Here is a 23,374-nt window from a genome sequence, read left to right on the forward strand (position 1 = left end):
AAAATGAATGGGGCCTGCCAAAAATGACCTGAAAAAGTGAACCAAAAACAAAAACCTTGTCATGTGCTCATTCTTAACGGCAGTTGCCAAGGCCAGCCAATTTATAATTTTCCTGTTAGTGACCTCTGATGGGAAGGGGCCAAGGAAGAACTGATGTGAAATATCTCCAATGCGTTAACACAGAGACATTGAAAAAACCTACTGGGTCTATCATTAACCCATGTGTGTGTGAGAGAGAGAGGGCGGTGGGGGGGAGGGAGAGAGAGAGAGGGAGAATGAACCTGATTTCAGTATAACATTCAGACTGCCTCAATTTCCCCCAAAGGGGAAAATAGATGTAAAATTGATGTAGCGAATGCCTTTTCAATCAGGCTTATTAAGTTGCTGGGAATACGTAAATTGCCGCACTCACATTAATTCCAATGGCAAGCCTTTCTCTTTTTGTTTCTTAGCTCAGAACTAGAACCTGATTTTTATGGCAATTCATCCATTTCTGAATTGAATAAAGGGTTGTTGCCACTGCCTGAGCCAAGGAGATATCCTCCACCTTCACGAAGGCCTTTTCTGTTAAACGCAAGTTTGGTGAAAGGGGAAGAATGCCATGAAAAGTCCAAAGCTGCAAATGGTAAGTTAATTTAGTCAGTAAATATCTACGCTTTTACTAAGAGGCTCCAAAGCAATTGAACCAATCCACATCAGCAAGGTGTCTTTTAAAAGCTATGGATATCCGTAGAAAGATAAGGTAGCTTAATTTAACAAAGGTACTTAAAGATTCTAAGTTCTCTCAAAGGATCCTAAATTCTGCAACTGTAGAAGTTGGTGATGGTTGTGATACAGAGATTCTGCTGCGCCCAGACTGTGGAATGGCCTGCCGGAGGGGACTCGTCGACTTAACAGTCTATCAGCATTTAAGAAAGCTATAAAGACTGATCTCTTCTGGCAGTCCTATCCAGTGGAATTTTAGGATGCTTTTAGTATGCTTTTAGGGATGTTTTAACAATGTATAGTATGTTTTTAATCAGTATTTTATGTATTTTATTATTATTGTTGTTCCCCGCCTCGATCCAGATGGAGAGGCGGGTAAGAAATAAATGTATTATTATTATTTATTATAGCATCATACCATACATTTTAACAATCGAAAACAGTTCCTAAAATGCACATGACTTAACTTGTATATTTATAATGTAAGCGCCATAAGACACAATAATATTGACAGAAATATATATTCTCTCTTTCTCTCTCTCTCTCTCTCTCTTTTCTTTTTTTACTATAACGGAGCCCTGTTTTGTTTCAAAATGCTTGGATTTTTCAACTTGACCTGTCCTCGCTCTGCAGCCACAGGCTTCTAGATCCTATTACCTTTGATGTAAAATTGTTCAGAGGAACATCAGGTGGAGCCTCTTGGCCTGAAAGTATGGTGCAAAGATGAATTTGCAGAGCAATAACTTGCTTTTCTTTTAAAGGCAATATTTTAACCCAAACACCCCAGGCAAAGAACCTTGTATGAATTAAGTTGCTGTTTTATTAAAGATTATCTTTTGAAATGTAACGATGAACTGAAGAAGTGCCCAGATGAACATGCCGATGTGAAATAACAGCAACAGACTTTCCCTCTCCCATGTGCTTTGTCCAAATGATGTTAATTTTGTTTCCAAGATCCAGCTGTGTTCCAAAGGTCGTTCCCATCAGCTTCCCGTTCTCTTTATCTCCAAAGCCTTTATTCTCATCTAGGGGGTCACATTGTACATCATGCATCCCCGCCTTTCCCCCCCTTGCCCTCCGACAGTTGTCTGATATCTCCATCCAATGTTTTCATATTCTCAGCATTTATTGGGTTGAGCAACGGAACTAGCTTCTTCCTGAAGCAACTTGTGAGAGTTATGTTTATTGTGTTCTGTGTATTCCCATGGGAATGGTCATGGTGGTAACTAAGTTCTACCAAGAAAGACAAATGTTACATTTTCTCCTCTTTTTTTTTTTTAATGTGAAAGCCCACATGCAAGTAAAACAATAAGAGCTATAGAAATGGCAGTGCACAAATGAGCTCTTGTGTGATGGAGGCTTCTCCAAAAGTTAATAATGTAATGTTGAATGAATAGCAATAGCAAGCCGTTGAAAAATATTGCTTTCTGGAGAAAACACAGGTTGGTGAATGTTGCCCTCTAGTGGCTAATGAACATTTAAATAGTCATCTGCATGCCCATCCTGAAAGCGTTGAAGTTACTGAATCGCAAGAGAGAAATTGTCAATTTTTACTCTACAACTTAGACTGATGGCATCTATACTGCTATTTATGTGAATTCCTTTAATGCCAGATGTCTTCTTTAGGCAGTACTGCTTTAGGTTAACATTACAGATGCTGGAAAGACTAACAAAATGAAACAGGGTTTCATGTGAAATGCTCAGAATTGTAATACTTCCTATGCCACCTAGGCTGCTTCCAGACAATGGCTTGGATCCAATGTTAGTCTAACTTAAGTCCCTTCATTTCAACGGCTCTACTCTAAGTATGATTAACATTGGATACAACCAAAGGCTTTTAATGTGCAATCAGCTTGCCTTATTCATGGAGTTTTACAGGGGTCAGGGGCTGGTCTAGATGGGCGCTTTTCCCCACGGTAGCTTCTGAGTGGCGGCAGGTGATCTACATGACAAAGCCGCCACTCCGAAGCGATCCAGGGGCAAAGCCCCAAAGCTACCCCAACTCTTTTAGCTTGGATCAAGGCTCCATGCCTCTGCGGACCCATGTTAAAATAAATAAATAACAATAATTAAAGGAAGGTTGGATATTCTGTGAGGGAGGGAGCACTCCATTCCTCCCCCCTTGTTCCCCCCATTTAGCTGTATATACAAAAGAAAGAAAGAAAAGAACTAATCTTAGGCCAATTTAAAAACAAACAAACCCTAACCTTGGAAGAGGGGGCACAGATGCTCCCAGGCACCCCAAAACTGCTGCATGTGTGTTCGGGTGGGCAGGCGCGGTGGCGCAGGTACCTACTGGAAAGCCTGCAACTGTGCTTCTTCTGCTGTAGATGGTCGGAAGGAGCGCCAATGCGTCGGTGTGCCACCCCGCGCTGCAGACCCAGCGCTGTCAAGATAAGGGCCTGATAACATCATCTTACCATGTTTTTCCACTGCTTCTTCCATCTGTGTTTTCTCCTACAAAATGTCCATTAAGGACGAAAAAATAGAATAGCTGCAGAATGTCCTTTGGTTGCTAGTACTAGGAGCCATTCATCTGCAAGCACCCATAGTCTGTGATCCAGGGGTTCTTTAGTTTGGTAGTGCCAGTATGCTACAGACAGCTTGCATGCTTGGGTTTCCAAGCATGGATGTTTTAGTGGGCTGGGCAAAACAGTTCATTTGAACTTCATATCCAGGTCAGAGAATGGAATAATAATAAAAAAAATGGTCTCCAAACAAAAATTAGCTCATCTGCTTAGTGAAAGGCTTGGGACCTGCTATGGTTTTAATATGCTTTTGTATTTGATCATTTTCCAGTTCATTTTCCATCTTTTCCTTTAGCTCTACAACGAGCCCAGAGTCTTCGAGATGCTTCTACTTCAAAAAAATACCAGAACTGGAAGAAGAAAATTCAATCAAGTAAGATTTGAAATTGGTGCTTCTAGATTGTCTTTGCTGCATTCTTCATCAAACCACTATTTACTTCAAGTTCCATTTTAAATTTCTTGTTTCTATTAAACGCAACTTTTCAGCTGAAAGGCTAAATGCAAAAAATGAGTATGTTAGAACCCTGATGGTCCCACCACCACCAATTTTAAAGGAAACTGCTTTGACAACAGAGTAACAATATGGGAGGGGTCACCTTACCCTTTCTCTAACCCGGGGTTCCCCAAATCATTTCGGGTTGGTGGGCACAGCTGGGATTTTGACAGTGTGTCTTGGGCACTTTCACAAAATGGCTACGATGGGAGCATGTCTGTTCATAAAATGGTTTCCATGGTGGACATGGCTTAGTGGATAGAACACTCTTTTCCAGAAAGCAAGCTGAATAGACTCAAAGAAAGGTAAGTTGCCCAAGAATCTAAATGCAAGGCAGAGGTGGGTTCTGAGCTCAAAACACAAAAACACTCTTATGAACCCAAAGTAAAGATGGCACTGAAGGAGCAGCCCTTCACTTTTCAGCACGCCAGTGTCCCATTTTTAAACCTTTTAAAACAAAATAAAAATCAGGTGACGCAGGGAGCTTGGGGGAGAGGTGGTGGTCTGTGGCACACTGGTGCCCATGAGCATCACAGTTTCAAATGTACAAAAGCCAAATTGGTTGTTTCTCTGCATATCACCCTTGGGCTCATCAGATCAGGAAAGCATCTAGGATAGGACCTGACATCTCCCTGACACTGCATAGCCTCATGGTGTGCTCTGATTAGGGTGACCATATGGACAGGAGGACAGGGCTCCTGTATCTTTAACAGTTGTATAGAAAATGGGATTTCATCTGGTGTCATTTGTATGCATGCAGAACCTGGTGAAATTCCCTCTTCGTCACAACAGTTAAAGCTGCAGGAGCCCTGCAGTCTTGACCAGATACAAAAGAGGGCAGGGCTCCTGCAGCTTTATCTGTTGTGATGAAAAGGGAATTTCACCAGGTGCTGCATGCATACGAATGTCACCTACTGAAATTCCCTTTTCTATGCAACTGTTAAAGACACAGGAGCCCTGTCCCTTTTCATATCGTCCCCCTAGCTCTGATGCTCTGTATTATACTCTATAGATCTGGGCTCTTCAGCATCAAGGGAAACATGGCCGTGTCGTTTAGAAACTCTTTGAATCTACCATTGGTATGCAGTGGACTCCAGAGACACGGAGCATGCTGCACTAAGAGTGACATGCTCATTTGGCAGGCAGTGCTTCATGTAAGCTCTGAAGCTGTTCTCGGGTGCAACAGCTGTGGGGAAATTGCCAGAACCCATGTCTGACAACGATGTGCCTCCAGTAAATCCTTGCTGTTGTTGCTGTAAACTCCACAAAGAATAGGTCGTGGTTTGTCGGTTTGTTTCATTTTGTAGTCTTATCCTCTTCTACTGAAGAGTATAAAACCCCAATTTTGTCTGGCTGTGCTCTGCTGGCTGAAGAGCAAACCTTAGGCAAACCCTGAGGAGCTTTTTTAAGGGCGTCAAGGAGTAGTGGCCCACCTCCTGCTAGCTCCTCTTCAGCTCGCTCTTCATAATTAAGTGTTTGTTTAAATGCTTGCCTATTAATTTTGCTTCCATTTTATTTAAAATATCCCATGTGTGTCTGGTGAGGAGTCTCCAGAGGGAGCTAAAAGCCTATTGGAAGGAGGCAGAGAATTTTAAGACCAGTCAAAAACCAATTTACTGGCTGAAACGAATTGTAACACTCTGGAAGCAACCTGTCCTCGCTGTAACTTCTATATTTTGTTTATTTCTCTTACTTGACAAAGAGTGCGGTTTTAACACCCAGTGAATCTTCGTTACAAATAGAATTTGTTACACTGATGCTTCTCACCAGAGCTTGAGTTTAGTGTAGATTCCTTCCCTCAAATGTGTGCACTTTATGGTGTCAATGGAGAAAGAAGGGGAGCTGTAGTTTCTTCCAGACTTTTTTTTTCAAGTGTAGTAACATAATATTCAAATAGGCTTTTATATTGGATCAGTCAGTCAGACATGCAGATAGACAAACAAAGTTTTTGATAGTTTACAATAGCTTCTATAACTTCGTGCCCTCCAGAAGTGTTGGCAATGCTGGCTGGGAATTATGGGAGTTGTAGTTCAATACATCTGAAGGGCACCAGGTTGGGGAAGCCTGGTTCACAGTGAAGCAGAGTGTCAAAGATTGAGATGTCCACATCCACTAGATTTATTCACTCCTCTTCCCAAAATGCAAGCTTCTGTTCATGCAAAATTCATGTAGTTGCAGCACTCACACACATACCAATCTTCAGTTGTCTTGAAACAGTTGTGGGTATTAATCTGATGCAAGTTGGCATCTGCCACTGTCACTTCTATTCTGCTTCATGTTTTCCACATTAATTTGGGTGGCATAGACTAACAAAAGGAGGACAGGTGTAGGTGAAGATAATCTCATGTTACTGCTATAGTAGTTAATGAGATGACTTGTAATGTTCACCCCATCTCAAAAACGGCTATTGTAGAGATAGGCAAGTCTCAGAAAAGGGCAACCAAAATGATTGAGGGAATGTATTTCCTTTACACTACTTCTGGACTAATGATAGATTATTATATTTTTTAGACTTAGTCTATTATGTGTTATATGTATTGTTTAACTTTGGTATTTCTTGCTTTCCCCCCTCGGTTTGCGTATGCAAAGGCCGTTGGCCAAAAGCAATAAAAACTGATTGGATTAGATTGAATTGGATTGAGGGAATGGAGTATCGTCCATATGAGAGAAGGCTAAAATGTTTGGGACTGTTTCACTTAGGTGGAGGGGGGAGAAAATTGAGGGTGGGGGAAAAGACCAAGGTTTATAACACTGTTTGGTATGGAGAAAATTGATAGAGAACAATATTGCTCCTTCTTTAGAGTTCTAGAGTTCAGGGTCACCTAGTGAAATTAATGGTACATTTGGGACAGACAAAATCATTTTTCACACAGCTCATAATTAATTTGTAGAACATGCTGCTTCACAGTGTTGTGGTACTGAGAGGCACTGGCTTAGATGGCTTTCAGATTATTTATTATTTTCCTAATATATTCATATCCTACCTTTCCTCCAAGGAGCTCAAGATGACATACATGGCTCTTCCCCCACCCTCTCCCATTTCATCTTTGCAATTCCCTGTGAGATGGGTTAGGCTGAGACGAAGTGGTTGCCTTCATGTTCTGCTGCTAGGCTTCCAAAAAGCATCTGGTTGACCACAGTTGGAAACAGAACGCTCAGTATTCCTCACCTGTAAAATGGGACTGTTAATTGGTTGCATTTGACAGATGGCCATTCTACTGACCACGTTGAAGTGTTCACATGAAGTTTTGTATTTGTATATACAGTGTATGGCTCATGGGGTGCAGGAGGCGATTAACTGCATGGTGCCTGGGTCTGATTAGTGGATTTCATGGGTTCTAGTTAAAAAATAAAATAGAACTCACAAGCCCAAAGTTTGCCCACTCTTCCTCTAGATAAACCAGCAATGGTGTAATCATCCAGTCAGGTAGCAGCATGGCTTTAAGAAATGTCATCAGGTTCCACCCCCATCGGCCTTCTCAGCCCCCCTGGAGATGCTTGGTTTCCCTAACGTATTGAACCAAAATCTGGATTTTTTAAAAAATTATTATTATTATTATTATTATTATTATTATTATTATTATTAATCATCCCACCTTTTGCCCAATGCTGGGCCTCAAGGTGGCATTACAAAATTTAAAACATATACATTATGCTGCACCTGAAGATATTCTGATGGAATGTATCTAAAGAAAGGGATGAAACGGTGAGGAAGGGAGGAGGAGGTGCTTACTTCTGGAGGATGCTGTTGCATGTGAAGTTTCAGGAGTTGTGTAATAATTCACAGGAACTGCGAATGAGAGGTCCTTTCTCCCCTGAGGCACTGTTTACAATTTTGAGTTGTTTGCTCTGCCAGTAGAGAGTGCTAAGTCGGAAGGAGCGCCATACTGATTATGTGGGGCCTACCCCACACTCTCTTTTCATTTGAGGAGGCTCATAAAGAGTACTTTGCAATACTAGAAGGATCTTGGAATTGTTGTAGATTGCAAGCTGAATATGAGCCAACAGTGTGATATGGCTGCAAGAAAGGCCAATGCTATTTTGGGCTGCATTAATAGAAGTATAGCTTCCAAATCACGTGAGGTACTGGTTCCTCTCTATTCGGCCCTGGTTAGGCCTCATCTAGAGTATTGTGTCCAGTTCTGGGCTCCACAATTCAAGAAGGACGCAGACAAGCTGGAGCGTGTTCAGAGGAGGGCAACCAGGATGATCAGAGGTCTGGAAACAAAGCCCTATGAAGAGACACTGAAAGAACTGGGCATGTTTAGCCTGGAGAAGAGAAGATTGAGGGGAGACATGATAGCACTCTTCAAATACTTAAAAGGTTGTCACACAGAGGAGGGCCAGGTTCTCTTCTCCATCCTCCCAGAGTGCAGGACACGGAATAACGGGCTCAAGTTAAAGGAAGCCAGATTCCAGCTGGACATCAGGAAAAACTTCCTGACTGTTAGAGCAGTACGACAATGGAATCAGTTACCTAGGGAGGTGGTGGGCTCTCCCACACTAGAGGCATTCAAGAGGTAGCTGGACAACCATCTGTCAGGGATGCTTTAGGGTGGATTCCTGCATTGAGCAGGGGGTTGGACTCGATGGCCTTGTAGGCCCCTTCTATGATACTCCTGCCTTGTGTAGAACAGAAACACGATGGAATGGAAAGGTGACCTACTGTTGCTTACACATTACAGATGTGAGGGAAATGCTTGTTCCCTTAGGAGGTGAAGTTGGCACAGAATTGAATGGTTGGGAAAGTTTGCAGTATCCAGGCCATACCTTGTTTGTTAACTAGGCAGGCGTCAGATGAAACCGTTTTGCTTGGATTTCAGGGCCTTGGACTGTAATAACATGCATATTGATAAATGTTTTTATTTTAACCAAAGCTGTAGAAACATTTCCGTTGTTTACTATTCTGTAGACCAATATTATTTTTTTTAGAAATTTAATGTTACGTTATACAATCCAAGAATCCATACTGGGGTGGGGGTGGGGAATGTTGTCTCCTATGTTGCAGAGAACAAAAACATTTCCTCCCTTATGTTTGAATTTTGCTTTAAAGTCTTTGACAGCTGCAGCTCTTGTCCCCTGCTGAGCTTAATTGGCACCACCAGGAGGAGAGCTCAGCCATTCAGTCAATGAAGGGAAGAGCTGGCCTTGAATTCCATTGTGCTGAGGGCTGAGGTTGGGTGGGAAATGACAGAAGGGGGGGGATTCTGCTGCACCGATTCTTAAGCAGTGGTTAGAAAAACAGATTAAAGATTCTTAAATGGCAGGATAGTAAGGATGAATCAGGCAACATTGTAGGTTGGGAAGAGTTACTGCTCGGGGGCAAGAGGGAACAGTCTGATCCCTCCACCCCCGGAAATTACAGTCAAAGGATCTGAATGTGACAGCCGGCCTGTAAAGCTGGAGCAGAAGTCGATAATATTGAACATTTGATTTTGAATTTATGTATTTTTTTAAAAAAAATAAGGACACAGAAATGGCATTTTACAAGCTTCCCAGACAGTGAGCAGTTCTCCATAATATTCATTACACTAGAATGGGAATGTACAAAGCTGATATGGGCAGCATTATAAGCTTTATCAATTCTATGAGGGGGATAATTAGCATTAATAGCATTTTGTTTGAGCAAACCCCACTTTTCCTTTTGTAGATTTTCCTCTGCTGTACAGCAAGAAAAATGGGCCATCTTCAAGGGACGCCTCGGCCAGCATTGAAAGTGATTTTGAAAATGATCTTATTGAGACAGAGGTATGAGGCAAAGCAGCTTTAGCAACAGACGTTTTTGGACCCATTGTAACATTTTTGTTAACTGTTTAATCAACCGAAGAAACCATTTAAAACACAGTAAAACAGAACTGCCCTCTGTTAGTTCTGTTACCATCTATCTAAGGAGCATACACACCGTGTGCAACTAATTCCACCATGAGCATTTGCTGTTCTGGAACAATATCAGAACAGTCAGAAACTATCTTGGCTGGCTTCCCACATCCAGCTCATTTTTCCATTTCCCAGCAATGGAATTCTGTGGGAAACCATGGTGATGGTGGAAATCCATGATTTCAGAGAGCTAGAGCACTTCACAAAATGTGTATTATCAAAGCACTTTATCTTAAAGGTGTTTTAACTTTAGATGAGAGCAATACAAAAAAAGAGAATTCCGTGCCTAGTAGTCCTAAGACCGCTTTCCCCAACCTTGTGTCCACCAGATGTGTTGGCCTACAATCCCATCATTCCCAGCTACATTCTTCCTCCAAACTGGTGCCCTCCAGATATATTGAACTAAAACTCCCATCCTCCCCAATACATCTAGAGGATGTCAAGCTGGGGAAGGCTGTTGTAAGACTTGAACTGCACACATGACAAACCACTCATAAAAACCAGATCAGAATCTCCAAATCACTAGAAGTTCACTTACGTTCACTTCAGTCCATCCTTGAATCCACACTTGATGGATGGGCAAATGTGGGTGGGCAAATCCACACTTGATGGATGGGCACACTTGATGGATGGGCAAATGTGGGAGTATTCTTCTGTGTACAAGGAAGTCTTCATTACTAGTGTAAAGCCTGAGTCATCATGGGCGCTAGTAGGCTGAGAATGATGGGATGAAAATATGTTTGGCCATTTCCCTTGTGACTGGAACAAAAACATGTGATGTCACATCAGGTGCTGTTTGGCATGGCCTTTTTAAAAAGATCATTTAGTATTTCTTTAAGTTTTACACTGTAAGTACATGATGTCAGATGAGCTGCTGTTTGGTATGGAATTAATAAACTGGTACTGAACTGTACAGCAATAGGAGTGTGTTTGGTGTGGAGAAAATAAACATACTTGTTTTGATAGCTCGAGCTTTGAACTTTTTAAAACTTTCAGAATTTCTGAATGTCCACTGAAGCTTCAGGCTGTTTTTTTTTTTTAAATGAACAAACTCAGTCTGATAGATAAGCTTTACACTAACAGGTTTTTAAAGAGATCATGGAAATAAATGCAGCACTTTTTGTGCCCTTCTTGTTATTGTTATTATTATCATTGAATAGAGTAAATAAATTAAATTAGTAGAGTAATAAATTAAAACCTATCTCATCCTCCCTAGTTTCCCTGCCCCAGGATGCTAGGCTGGACTAGTTTAGGTATTTCAAAAGTGAAACTCTAGTTTGTATTAGAGTCTTCAATAGCATCCAGTGAAAGTTGTCATGTTTGGATTTGAAAATTTGTGTCATTCTCAAAGCAGTTGAAGTGCTACAAAAATCTGTACTTGAGCTTGCCCTGCAATCCAACATTCAGGCTCTCCCACCCACCCCCACACACACACTGAAAATGTGGAACAGAAAAGGCAGTTTTGTCCTCTCAGAATTTGAAAGTTCTAATTTCAGAACTTTCAGCCCAACCTTAGCACAGTGCAATTCAATGCCACTGTCTGTAATTTTTCCTTTTAAGGTGGAATGCCTTTTCCCCAGTCTAGCGGTGTATCTGCTAGATCAATGCAATTCTGTGGAAAAAGAACTCCCACAGACATCTGAGTATCCAAATATCTTGAATGTCTCCCAGGGACATTTGGATAAAAACAATAACCTACACTGTTCTACTGTATTCCTTTTCTGTTTTTTAAATTATCATTAGGATGTTTTCCAAAGTCCATCATTATCTTGGCATTTATCTGAGGGTGGTGTGTTTTCTCATTTATTTGTTTGAAAATAGCCTCTAAATAGAAGCATTGGATGACTAGCTACATTTCCCTCTAAAAATAATCATTTTATGCATTCCTTACAGCTGACGTCTCCCAACAGGATTCCAAAAATTAAAAGAGAGCATTCCAAACCTCACAGCCAAGCATTGAAAATAAAAGGAAAAGCCACAGATGAACCTGGAGAAATCCCTTTCTACGTTCCCCATTATTCATTTTATAACTGCACAGATACCTCTCCAATGTCATATAGCAAATCCTTTTGCCATGTTGATCAGAGTTCAGCTCCTGGTTACCCTAAGCATGGAGTCAAAGACTACAGTGTTGAAGACCGATATTTAGGAAACAGGACAGTGAATGGTGTGCAACTGACCTCAGGCTTGTTTAAGAAGAATTCAGATGTATCCTCTGTAAATCCTGATGAGGGAGATAAAACTGCTTCAAGGTCTGCCAAAGAGCGGCACGACAGACATTTAAACAAAGCTAAAAGCAAGATAATGAGGAGGTTATCCCTTTCGATGGAGCAACAGCAATCCAAGCTACTTGCTCTGAATGACGCTAAGCAGGATGGGACAAGAGTCAAAGAGCAAGGCCACACAATTCCAGAAATGAAGAATGCCTCTTTTCATAGCTATGAGAACATACCAAAGCAATCTAACTGTGGCAGATCTCTTAAGTTCACAGATAGTCGTTCACCGATTCTGTGTCCTGAACACAGACTTCCAAAGAATGTTGATAATTGTCCCAAAGAACACATGGCAGCCCAGCCTAAATCGCCATTGAGGCTAATTGCCAATGCTATAAAGAAATCCATCATAGAACCACTGATTTCTCCTCCAGAAGGGTTGAAAAAGGGCCAGGACATGCATGCCAAACTTCCTTCAGAAAACACATTCTTCAATTTCCCTCATCCCCTGGTTCACTCTGTAAGTCTAAAGAACAGCAAGAATCATGGGGATGTTTTTGAGGTACAGGAGCCCCATGTGTTGAGTAGTGCAAAAAAAGAACTTGGACTTGAACGTTCAGATATGTCTCATTTTTCCAGCAGTCCAAGAGTGGAGTATTCATGTGATGGCAAATGTATATCTTTTCCTGTTTACAGTGTGCATACTGTCCCTTCCAAGAGTCCTCATAAATCTGAATATTCTTCTTCTACCAATGTGGATGATGTGCCAACCCTTCTAGAAAGATTTACCCTTAAAGAGAACTTGTGGAGGACTTCCAAGGATGATTGGCATGCTCATAATCAAAAGAACATTCTTTATTCCTCTCTGAGGCATAAGAACAAAAACACTGAGGCCATTTTAGATAATCCTGAACAGAGGAACAATGTCTGGAACCTGTTCAGTAACTTCAGGAGTAAAGCTGATGACAGAGTTAAACCCTCTTCTTTAATGCCGGCAGCGTCACCCTGTACCATCTTTGATGTCGACGAAGTACTAAATAATTCTTCCAAAGGAGAACACTTGGGTAAGCAAACTGTTTCTTTTGAGATATTGTACTACCATTTTGAAAGGCAGTTATTTATTATGAAGGCTTCCCCTGTGCAATTTTTTTTCCTGGCTATTCAGGAAACTAGACTAGGAATTATAAGGGATATAATGTACTGTAACATACACACTCTTTGGTATATCTTTCCATGGAGTTCAACGGAATTGCCCCAAATTTGCAATTATTCTCAGCAGACACTTTCTGGGGGGAGTGGGGAGTGCAACACACTTTGGAAATTGCCTTCAGTTGCACCGGCTGTGACCCCCTGCTAGACAGGGATAGCTTGGCAACAGTTAGCCATACTTTGATAACCTCCAAATCAGATTGCTGTATCATGCTGTACTCTTTTAAGACTGTTTGGGAATGTTAGTTAGTTGAGAACATAGTTTTAATACCATTAGGTTGTTCAATGGGGATATAACTCACCATTGCTTTCATGTCCCTTTTCGAGCCCAATTCAAAATGTTGGTGCTTACCTTTAAAGCAGAGGCAGGCAACCTGTGGCACTGAGATATTTGGCCTACAACGCTTATTAGCCTGACCCAGCATAGCCAATGGTGAGGGTTGATGGAAGTTCTAGGCCCAAACAGTTGTAGGCCCAAACAGCCATAAGTGGTCCACCCCTACTTTCAAGCTTTGGTATCTGAATACCTGAAAGAGTGCCTGCTCCAACATGAGCCATCCTCAAAGCACTTTTGGTGGTGTTCGTCTGGTTGCCCCTGCCAGCAAAAATAAGGCAGGTGGAGGCTGGAGAGAATACCACCTTGGTGGTGAAGTCCTTTCTCTAGGGGGCTTACATTCTTGTTTTTTGAGTGCCAGGTGAAGACCTTCTAAAAAATTCCCAGCCCTTTTAATCTTTGAAATTGTGTAATGCTTTCTTGAGTTTTATTTTTCTTACCATCTTGTTATAAACCAACCTGAAAATGTTTGACATTGAAGGAATGAGTATACATTTAAAAATAAATGTAACCTATAAGAGCAATATGGTCTACACTAAATGGCCATACTGGCTGGGGATGGTGGAATTTGTAGTCCAACACATCTGGAGGGCACCAGGTTTGGGAAGGCTGCTCCAGATTCTAGTGCCCTCATTAGAATTGCTGTGGGGATGCCTCTCACAATAACTTTCCACCTGTTTGTGACGTATCAACAAGCATATATATACATTTTCCACTACTTAAATGTCTCTGTGCCCCTCACTGCTTAGTTCCTAGTGCTTGCTGGTAGAAGGATGAGGACTCTTGAAACATGGCAGATGTCTATGTGGTTATGTACTTCATGTATATTACGGCTGAGAGTCATTTGGCACAAGGAGACCATTTTCAACAGCATCCCCATGGCAACTGTAATATGTGCTCTGGTCTTCTGAGATAGCAGGCATGCTTCTTCCAAATATACTTAATGCCACTTGTAGTATTGATATTGATAATGAAGTCTAAGAAATTCGTTGTGGCTGAAAGAACCCACGATAGTCACTGGGAATCCTAGGATACTTCCTTTTTCCTCTCATGGCATTTGTACAATAAGACCTCACAAGGCATAGCTAAAGCTATGATGGAATGTAGCTGCATTGTGTCCTGCTGTGGGTTCCTTGTCAACAGCTGGTTGGCCACTGTGTGAACAGAGTGCTGGACTAGATAGACCCTTGGATCAGATGTTTGGTCTGATCTAGCATGGCTCTTTTTATCTTCTTATGCAATTGGCTGTCTTAATTCCATGGTTATGACTGGTTGTAGAATTGGAATTCCTGCAACAAAACATTAGGAGGTGCTCTAGAATTACAATAGACTCCCTATTCTTGTAGAGCTTTTGAAAGACTAAGCTGAAGGAAAGGGAACAGGAAAGGAAGAAGGGTTTGGATATCTGCTTCTAGAAGAAGAAAAGGGGTCCATGGTTGTGCTTGAAAGCCATTTTAATATATCTTGGGCATTGAAACTTATTTTTTTCAATATACTTCAATGGCTTTAAACACAAGGGAATTTTAAGAAATATCTGTATGCTCAATTCCAAAGCACTGCTTTTTGGAGTACAGACATGAGAAGTGAAGCTGATAATTGAATAGAATCACAATATGTGAGTCTAACCATATAAAACACATCTTCTCAATTTGGTTCGTGAATTTGTCAAACCCGATTTACTGCAGCTGTTAATAAGAAGATACTCCTATTAACCTGCCTTTGCCCTCATTGTTCACTCTTCATAATTCCAGCAATGCAACACTGACTTATATAGCCAGCCGGCCTGGGAAGTGTCCAGCGGGAATTGAGTAATGGCATTAGACTACACAATTGGCTTTACATCAGCTAGTTTAGCTCCACCACACTGGAGACATGTGGGATTCCCAGCAGTCCTTGATCAGCAGAACATCTCAAAGGGGATGTTCCAGGTTGGTTCCCCTTCACTTCCAAAGATGGCAAAAGAATGAAACTCTTTGCATTCCTTGGATATGCAGCCTACAACTCAACATCACGGCCTCTACGAAGGCTTCTTGGCACACTTTAGTTTCCAGCTATCCCAGGCACAATATAATGAGCTCTTGGAATTGGGAGTGGGATTAATTGTTTGTGCACACATCTGTGACTGTGGCACAGGAAGAGAGGGCAGAAGGTCCCCTGATCCTCAACCAATGGTTGTTTGGTTGAAGGGATTTTCATTTTACCAGTTTGTGTCTGGCACATGTTTAAATAAAGTTCCCCTAAAACACCCTTCCTCAAGTTGGCTCCTGGACCAGAATGTCCATCATTCCCAGTCAGCATGTTTTCTGGAGATGGTGGGCCTGTAGTCTAACAAACCTGGAGGGTCGGGGAAGACTGCTTTTAAATATGGACATACAATATGTTATATAATGGCAGACTGGTGCTAGGATACTTAGATCCTGTTTGCTCACTGTTTGCTCTGTCCTACAGTTAAAAGGCATGCTACTCTAACTGAAAACTGTTGACTCCTCATCAGTTTACTTTCCCCTGTAATGTGGAACAAATGGAATTGCAAAGGGTTTGTCTTCTTCGGCAGGCTTCAGCGAGCAGGTATCCCCAGCTCACTATAATATGCTATGATCTGGATGAGCACATTTGGATTAGTTTTAGATTTGTGGTTAACCTCGACCTGTAACAAGGGATCCTGATGGGGGTATTTTATGAAAATCAGGGTTTAGCAGATCACTTTCTTTATCTGCAGCTCTCTGGCTAAACTGCAGTGGTTGTTTTTAAGCTCCCTTGGGCATAAAATGCAGCCTAGTAAGGTGTACTGTTGAAGGTGAAAAAGCTCAATAAATGATGTGTGTTGATTCTTGTTTGCGCGTGCACAAGCAACCCTGCTGGGTGGCAACCATTACCATTCCGTAGCCTGTGCATGTCAAAGTATATATAAAAACAAATGCTTTGATATTTTAGGGAGAAAATGGACTTTTATGCATTCTCTAATAAATATATTCACACAATCGATTAGAGTAAATCAACAGCTACCTGGCTTTTATATTAAACATGAAGTCCTCAGTCATCTTAAATAGCATGTGCTTGCACTCACTGTCTAAACAGAATCTAATCCAGGTGTTAATCATTAATCCTGCAGCAGGTTAAGTGTACTAACAGATGTTCATTGCACCTATTCTGTTTTGTTAGAGAGGAGAATGATATGAATTAGACAAATAAATTGTCAAGCGGAAATGTTTCATTCCTGTTAAAACATTACCCTGAAGAATGGGGCAAAAAATAGAATAATAGGCACAAAAATAAAGTCAAATTGAATCTTTAAATACAGATTCCCCCACCCTCCAGAAATCTTTTATAAATGTCAATTTTGGGGATGTTTGTGAAAAAATCCATTGTTGTGTTGCCATATTTATATTTACCCTTCAATGGTGTGATAATCTTGAGAGAGAGAAAATATAAGTGACATTTGTTTAGACCTAATTAAAGAAATATTTACGTTGCATGAGGCTGTATGATAAAACCTCCTTCGTGAAGTCCATTTGCTTTTGATTATATTTGTGCCTTTTTTATATGACCAGACATTCTGACGCCAGCTATTTTACACTGAGCAGATGTCACAGAGTAAAAATGGGTGCCAGATGCTACAAGCCACATAAGGGTAATTTGTTTAAGAGCTGGCTCAGACTTTGTGCATTCAATTACGTCGCATGGTGAGTCTTGGACAATCATTTAGATAACATGGCTAACTCCAGATATGCATTTTAACAACAGACCCGGATTTTTGAATGCAGGCTGAGCCATCGTTCAATGGCAATAGGAATTAACAGTGATTCGTATATAAAACTTGATATGTTTGTGGGATGAGGGTGGCCACAGAATTACCAAGTAGTGAAGGCCTTGAACAGTAGCCAAAAACTTAATTAATATAATCAACCAGTTCTTCAAATTGCTGTTAGGTATAGCTTTGCAAAGCTACAGGCAGGTGCAATGTAAGTGGCTATGGCAAATATCCATGCAAAAGTCTAGGAAGATAACAGTGTCTGCTTCAATGAGTTTTTTTGTGTCTTCTCTTAGGTTCTGAACGTCTACCTGTCAGAAAACGAGTAACTGACTATTGTTCTTCAACTTCTTCTGATGAATTAGAATACAAACCTTCATTGCCACACAAGGTAACCTTTACAATGCTGTCCTCCAAAACCCTTTTGCCTTTAATGAATATTTAAAATATTAAAGTTTTGATCTAAAATGAACATGCTACATGCTACTTGCACTATATTAATGAATGGCATGCACACAGCCCTGCTTATGAGAGACCACTACAAATGCTGTGCCATGACAGACCAGCATGTTCCATAATAGTATGTTTAGGATGAAGGCTGGATTTAGGGGCAAGTGACCCAGGCATAGACCTTTCAGCAGCTGGAACAAATTGTACGAACAATCCATCTGCACTTGTAAAGCTGGCAACCTCTTGAGTGTGGGTAGCATTGCATAAGTTACTAATTGTATTATTATTTACTAATTTTATTATTATTATGTTGCCTTCTTCAGGGCCGTCCTTACCATTAGACAGGGTGAGGCGGTTGCCTCAGGTGACAGTTTGGGGAGGGGTGGCAATGTGTTGGAGGACAGAGTTGTATCACAAAGCCTGCTCTATACCCTGCTGCTCTCAGGTGCAAAAGAGGCAGCCAGAGTTGAAATAAAATTACACTGCTAGTCTGGTAGGCTTCTGTACATGGAATGGGGGTGGGAGAGGGGTATCTTATCCTTTGCCTCAAGCAGCAAAATAGCTTGAGTCAGCCCTGGCCTTACTTGCTAAAGTCATCATGTTTGTGGGACAGAACTGTTTGAGATTGCAATCGAAATACTGCTGTAAAAATAATGCTGCAGCATTCAGGGCAATCTAATGACTATACTGTCCATAGAAACTCGAAAGCACCTGCCAAAAGGTAAAGGCTGGCACCTGCTGATGCATGGCTTTAGTGGAGTCCAGTTTTAAAAATTTTTGTGGGGGGAAGCATCCATGTTGGCATGAATGTTATATGAGTAAAGGTCTGGTCTAAGACCTATTACAGTACAGTAATGAGAGTGCATTTGTCTCGGCAGGCTGCACTCATACTTTTATCTGTGATGACTGTCTGCCAACTCACAGATGTTGCTATCCATCTCCCACTGACCAAGCTAATAAGAAAACAGAATTATTGTCATAGGATTGCTGTCTGATTACTGTGAAGAGGGCTGCCGTTGTGGGTTTTCCTTGAAGCAATGCTGGATCCCAGTTCGGGATTTGAACAAAAGGGTGTTACGGGCTAGAAAGAATGGTCAGTCATAATGGCTACTGAGTGCATCTTTTTGGGGAGTTACTTCATTAAAGATGATTTACTGATACCAAGAACTCTCCCTGGAATATTGTGGATGAGGAGCAGATGTAGTGGGAGAAAAAAGTGGTACAGCTTTCCTGAACCTTCCTCGCTTGGAAGAGGGGCTGATGAAGGTTTTAGTAAAAAGGAACAAAAGAGAAATAATAGAAACTTTTAGAAGGAGAGAGAGCTCAGCTGGGAGTAGTAAACTGAAATTATCAGGCAGGGCTGCCTCTCTCTGGAGGACTGATGTATGGCAATACATTTGCTGCTTGGAAGGTGGTCTGTGTGGTCTGCTGCCATCTATGCTCAACTTGTATATTTGAAAATAAACCCAAATATTACATCATTTCATTTCATTTGTTACATTTCTATACCGCCCCTGGGCAATTCACAAAAATTAAACACAATTAAAACACATTATACAAAGTACAAAGGGAAAGGCATTTACATAAAACCATATAAACAGATAACACACACGCACGCGCACAGACAACCAATAACTAAACACAGTTTGTTAAACCAGCCAAAGATGATACAATACCTAATTTAAAACTCATTGTATGCTGCCAAATGCCTGAGAAAAAAGGGCAGTTTTAACTTGGCACCAAAAAGATAACAATGTTGGTGTGAGGTGGTCATCGTCAGGGAGATCATACATAACTGCGGGGCCACCACCAGGAAGGCCCTCTCCCATCAGTCCCAACCAGCAGGGTCAATGGTCTGGGATAATGGAGGGCACTTGGTTGGGCAAAACTGCATGTACATAAACCCCTCAAGTGATCTCTCTGCCAAAATAAACCAAACATAAATAAGTGCTGTCCTTGGAACATTTCGCCCTCAGGGAAACAAAGAACACATAACATTTCTTTTGGGAATAGCAGATCTTTCCTCTCCTGTTTTTCTCTTTCTCCAAACCAAGTAATGATTCCCTTTCCTAGTATACTGATTTCCTACATATGAAATGCTCGCTCATTTCAAATCTATGCAACCCTCAACTCTGCAACTCCTGCCGTGGCTTACTGACCATTCTCTCTCCCAGATTTTGTTCTCTTTTCACATTCCTCCTTCAGAGGTTCCCTTGTATTCTTCTGGAACACACCATCTCATTTTCTAAGTATTCCTGTGACCTTTGTCTCTCAGGGCCAAACTGAATATTACTATGGGGAGTACCACACATGACACTACCGCTAATGTAAATTGTGTTGCACTTGACATAATGCCAGTAGTGTTTTTTGGCATGACAGGTTTTCTGGGAAAACATGTTGTGCCAGCAAATGCTCTTGGCATTGTGCTAGATATTCCTTACACTAGAGCAACATAATTTAGCAGAAGTGTTGCATTGGATAATGCCCCATGTCTTGTTTTCTTATTCATCAGTAAGTGTGAGGGACCTAATCTGGATCATGATGTTAGGGTGGCGGTAGGCTTTAACCCTTTGCCTTCCATTGCAGTCACGATCCAGCCCTGGCAGTTTGAAAAAAAGGATCTGTTGAAATGTGCAGCTTGAACCTCAGGCTCCTGACTTCTAATTTCCTAGATCAATAATTCTCCGGGCCCTCCTTTCTAATGCTCTTCTGCCTTCCTAGAATCTGAGCAGTTGAGCCCTATGGAAGCTCCATCTCCCTCTGACATTAGAGAACCTCAGCCAATCCTGGACAGTGGCTTGATCACCACTAATACAAAATCTTTCCCCTATTCCAATACTTGAATATTACTTGTATTTGAATCCTAACTGAACCGTCCTCCTTCCCACACCTTACTTCTCCACAGGCTGTTGCTCCGAGTACATTTCTCCTTTTCTGGCTCTGATGTGAGTTGGTGTTGTGCAATGGGAGTGTGGAGTGTTAGGGGTACACTTGTGAACGGCCTCTGCTGCGACCTGTGTCTTTGACCTAGGGAGGAGGGTTGGCTGCCTCAGAAAAAGGAGGAAAGGAGAGACAAGCACTGAGAGGGGGCAGGTCTGTAAGGGCTAATGAAGCATCCCTGGGGACACACACAGGGAAACAAAGTTTGGAAACAAAGGTAGCTCTGGGAGTGTTACTGTACAACTTGGACCTCCAGCGTGGTACCTGTTGGCACGAACAGACGCATCTCTTTGTGCCCGCCAGGCTCCCTGCTCCCCCTGATTTTTATTTAAGTTTTTTAAATAAAAAAAAATCTTTAATTTGGAAGCTGATATGCTGCAAAGTAAAGTGGTGCCTTCTAGCACCATCTTTATTTGGGTGGAAAAGAGTGGTTTTGTGTTTGGAGCTCAGATCTTACCTTGTACTTCGGTTTTGGGGCCAGGTACTTTTCTTTTAGTCTCACCCATGAGCCGTTTGTGACCAGCCATGCCACTACGCTGACTTGGGATGATGGGAGTTGCTGTCCAAGACATCTGGAGGGCACTGGGTTAGGGAAGGCTGACCTAACATTGCTAAAACTGTGCAGGCCTTCAGCTGAACTGGCAAATGCAGAGCCTAAGTTGTTACGTTTTGAACCCAGTCCTTTTGAGCTACTCTGTTGGTGCCTGCAAACTTCCCTGTTTACCAACCCTATTAAATCACCTGTTATTTGATAGCTATACGCCTGTATGTTTTTGCTGGAACCCATCAGGGTCAGAGGCCACTAACACTGAATTGCCTTCAGCTCTTGTCCCCACTCCTGTACGCACACTGCTAATGGATAACCTTTCAGAGACCCCTCTCCCATGCATTCCTTTTACTGCTAAAGACAGACTGCTGCCTGTCATTTTTATATGTGAAAAGGGGTATACACATGAAGAGAAACACATGTCTGGCACCATCATGTTTAGTTTGGCCTTCAGTTTGCTTTTGGAACTGTTATCAAGTCTAGCTTATTTCCAATGTGAGTCCCAATTCAGATGCTCTTTATGCTCCATCTACTTTTCTTCATTTCTTCCTTCACAAATATCCTTATTAATTTCAAAATGGCCATTAAGGCACTGATTTGGTGGTGCACCTTCATGATTCTTAGATCTTCAGTTCTCTTTGACCATCTCTCTTTTTTTCTCTTCTGGTTATACGGTCTCCATGCGTGGTAAACTGTCATCCAATAACCGCAGATCAAAACCTGTAATCTCAACCCTGGCTGCATTTCACATCAAAATACTATGTTTCTATTCATCCACAATGGACTTAAAATGATTAATATTTTGCTGATGTAATGAATAGGTCAAGGAAGGCTTGAATGCCAGCTTGACACTCCCAGACATTTACTTTGTAGTCACTCAGATAAGTTCTGTTATGTTTATAAATGTGCAGTTTCATCTTCATTGATGGAGCATTAGGGTTGCCTTTATTGACAGAAAATGCTAATACCTAACCAAGATTGCAGCAAGGCCCCTATTGATGAGGATAAATGGCTTAGAATATGCCTAGACAAGGCAGTCAAAAGCTACTTAACATCCACATTTAAAGAAAAGTCTGAAAAACTGGCTAAGTACAAGATATTGATTATCTTTTAGTGTGTTTTCTTTGTTTTTCTAGACAAAAAGGACTCTTAGAAGAAATAGAAAGTTGGAAAAGGAAACAAAGCAACTGGTTAAACAAGAAGAACTAAAAAGACTTCATAAAGCACAGGTAATTAAGAGCAGTTTGCCATGAAACAAATGTCCTCACCTATTGTATTTAGTGGTGGATGGTTGGTAAAGAAGGCTTTGTCCCCTGGTTGGTGGGAGGAACCAAAATATCATTGCCTGGAGCTAATATGAAGCAACAAATCCTCTAACTTAATTTTCCTCCATGTGCTTTGGTACTGTAATATGTATTCCTTGTTTTAACCTATATCATTCAGGACAGTTCCAGGCATGAATTCTTTTGACTAGTGGAAAACCTTTGAACCTATATGCAGTCCAATTCTTGTTTGTGCTGTTGTTGTGAATGAATCTATTGGATTTTGCAGACTGGATAGGTTTTACAACTACCAAAGAACACTTCTGCAGATTGACTCGTTGTAGCTTGGGTTCTAGTAATACCAGTCTCTACTGCATTTCGTGCACCCTGTTTTCCTCTCAGCATCATGTTCCGATGTCCCAGAGCCATTTAGAAAAGGGCACTTGCCTATATTTGAACATGACTTCGTTAGGTGATTAAGGGTGCAATCCTATGCATGTTTAGGCAGGAGAAAAAGCCCTACAACTCCCAGCATCTGCAGCCAACCATGATGTAGCAGTAATGGGCAGGGGCCATAGTGCAGTGCTCTGTACGCCAAAGGCTCCAGGTTGAGTGCCCAGCATCCACATTTTAAAAGTTCTCTGATAGGAAAACCAGTAAAAAAAACAAGATCCACAACTTGCTTATGACAAAGTACAGAGCACTGGGTTAGGTGGACAAGTATGGCAGCTTCATATGTTCATAGCTATTTCTTTGTTTATTTGTTCGATGAAATTTAACATGAAGTTCTAATATATAAGTAGTATCAACTTTTATATATTTATGGCCCTTTTAAAGTTAATTCTTAGCGTCTCTTATTTTAATTCTTTGTATTAAAACTAACTTTTAAATATTTGTGGGCACCTTTTAATAAAAACCTTTTAAGTATCTTTTTGTGATTTACTTCTTTGTATTGTAAAGTTTTTGTGTCCTTCCTATGCATTTGCAAAGTTGATATGATCATGACAGTTGAAACAGCGAATAATAAACAAACATATTTCTTTGACAAATTCATTTTTTTCTAAA

The 23,374-nt window shown here is 41.2% G+C and overlaps 1 protein-coding gene across 2 annotated transcripts in view; it reads left to right on the plus strand.

Annotated features, from left to right (window-relative positions):
* MICAL2 (microtubule associated monooxygenase, calponin and LIM domain containing 2) overlaps positions 1-23,374 on the plus strand; it is a 162,638-nt gene that overhangs the window by 129,059 nt on the left and 10,205 nt on the right. For both annotated transcript variants that reach the window (XM_063117290.1, XM_063117291.1), the window contains 6 exons: positions 453-625; positions 3,529-3,606; positions 9,377-9,474; positions 11,497-12,880; positions 17,407-17,501; positions 22,184-22,276. In XM_063117290.1, the coding sequence (XP_062973360.1) occupies positions 453-625; positions 3,529-3,606; positions 9,377-9,474; positions 11,497-12,880; positions 17,407-17,501; positions 22,184-22,276 (1,921 nt within the window). The remainder of the gene's footprint in view (positions 1-452; positions 626-3,528; positions 3,607-9,376; positions 9,475-11,496; positions 12,881-17,406; positions 17,502-22,183; positions 22,277-23,374) is intronic.

The sequence above is a fragment of the Elgaria multicarinata genome, chromosome 2, assembly GCF_023053635.1.
Source record: "Elgaria multicarinata webbii isolate HBS135686 ecotype San Diego chromosome 2, rElgMul1.1.pri, whole genome shotgun sequence".
Lineage (NCBI taxonomy): Eukaryota > Metazoa > Chordata > Lepidosauria > Squamata > Anguidae > Elgaria > Elgaria multicarinata.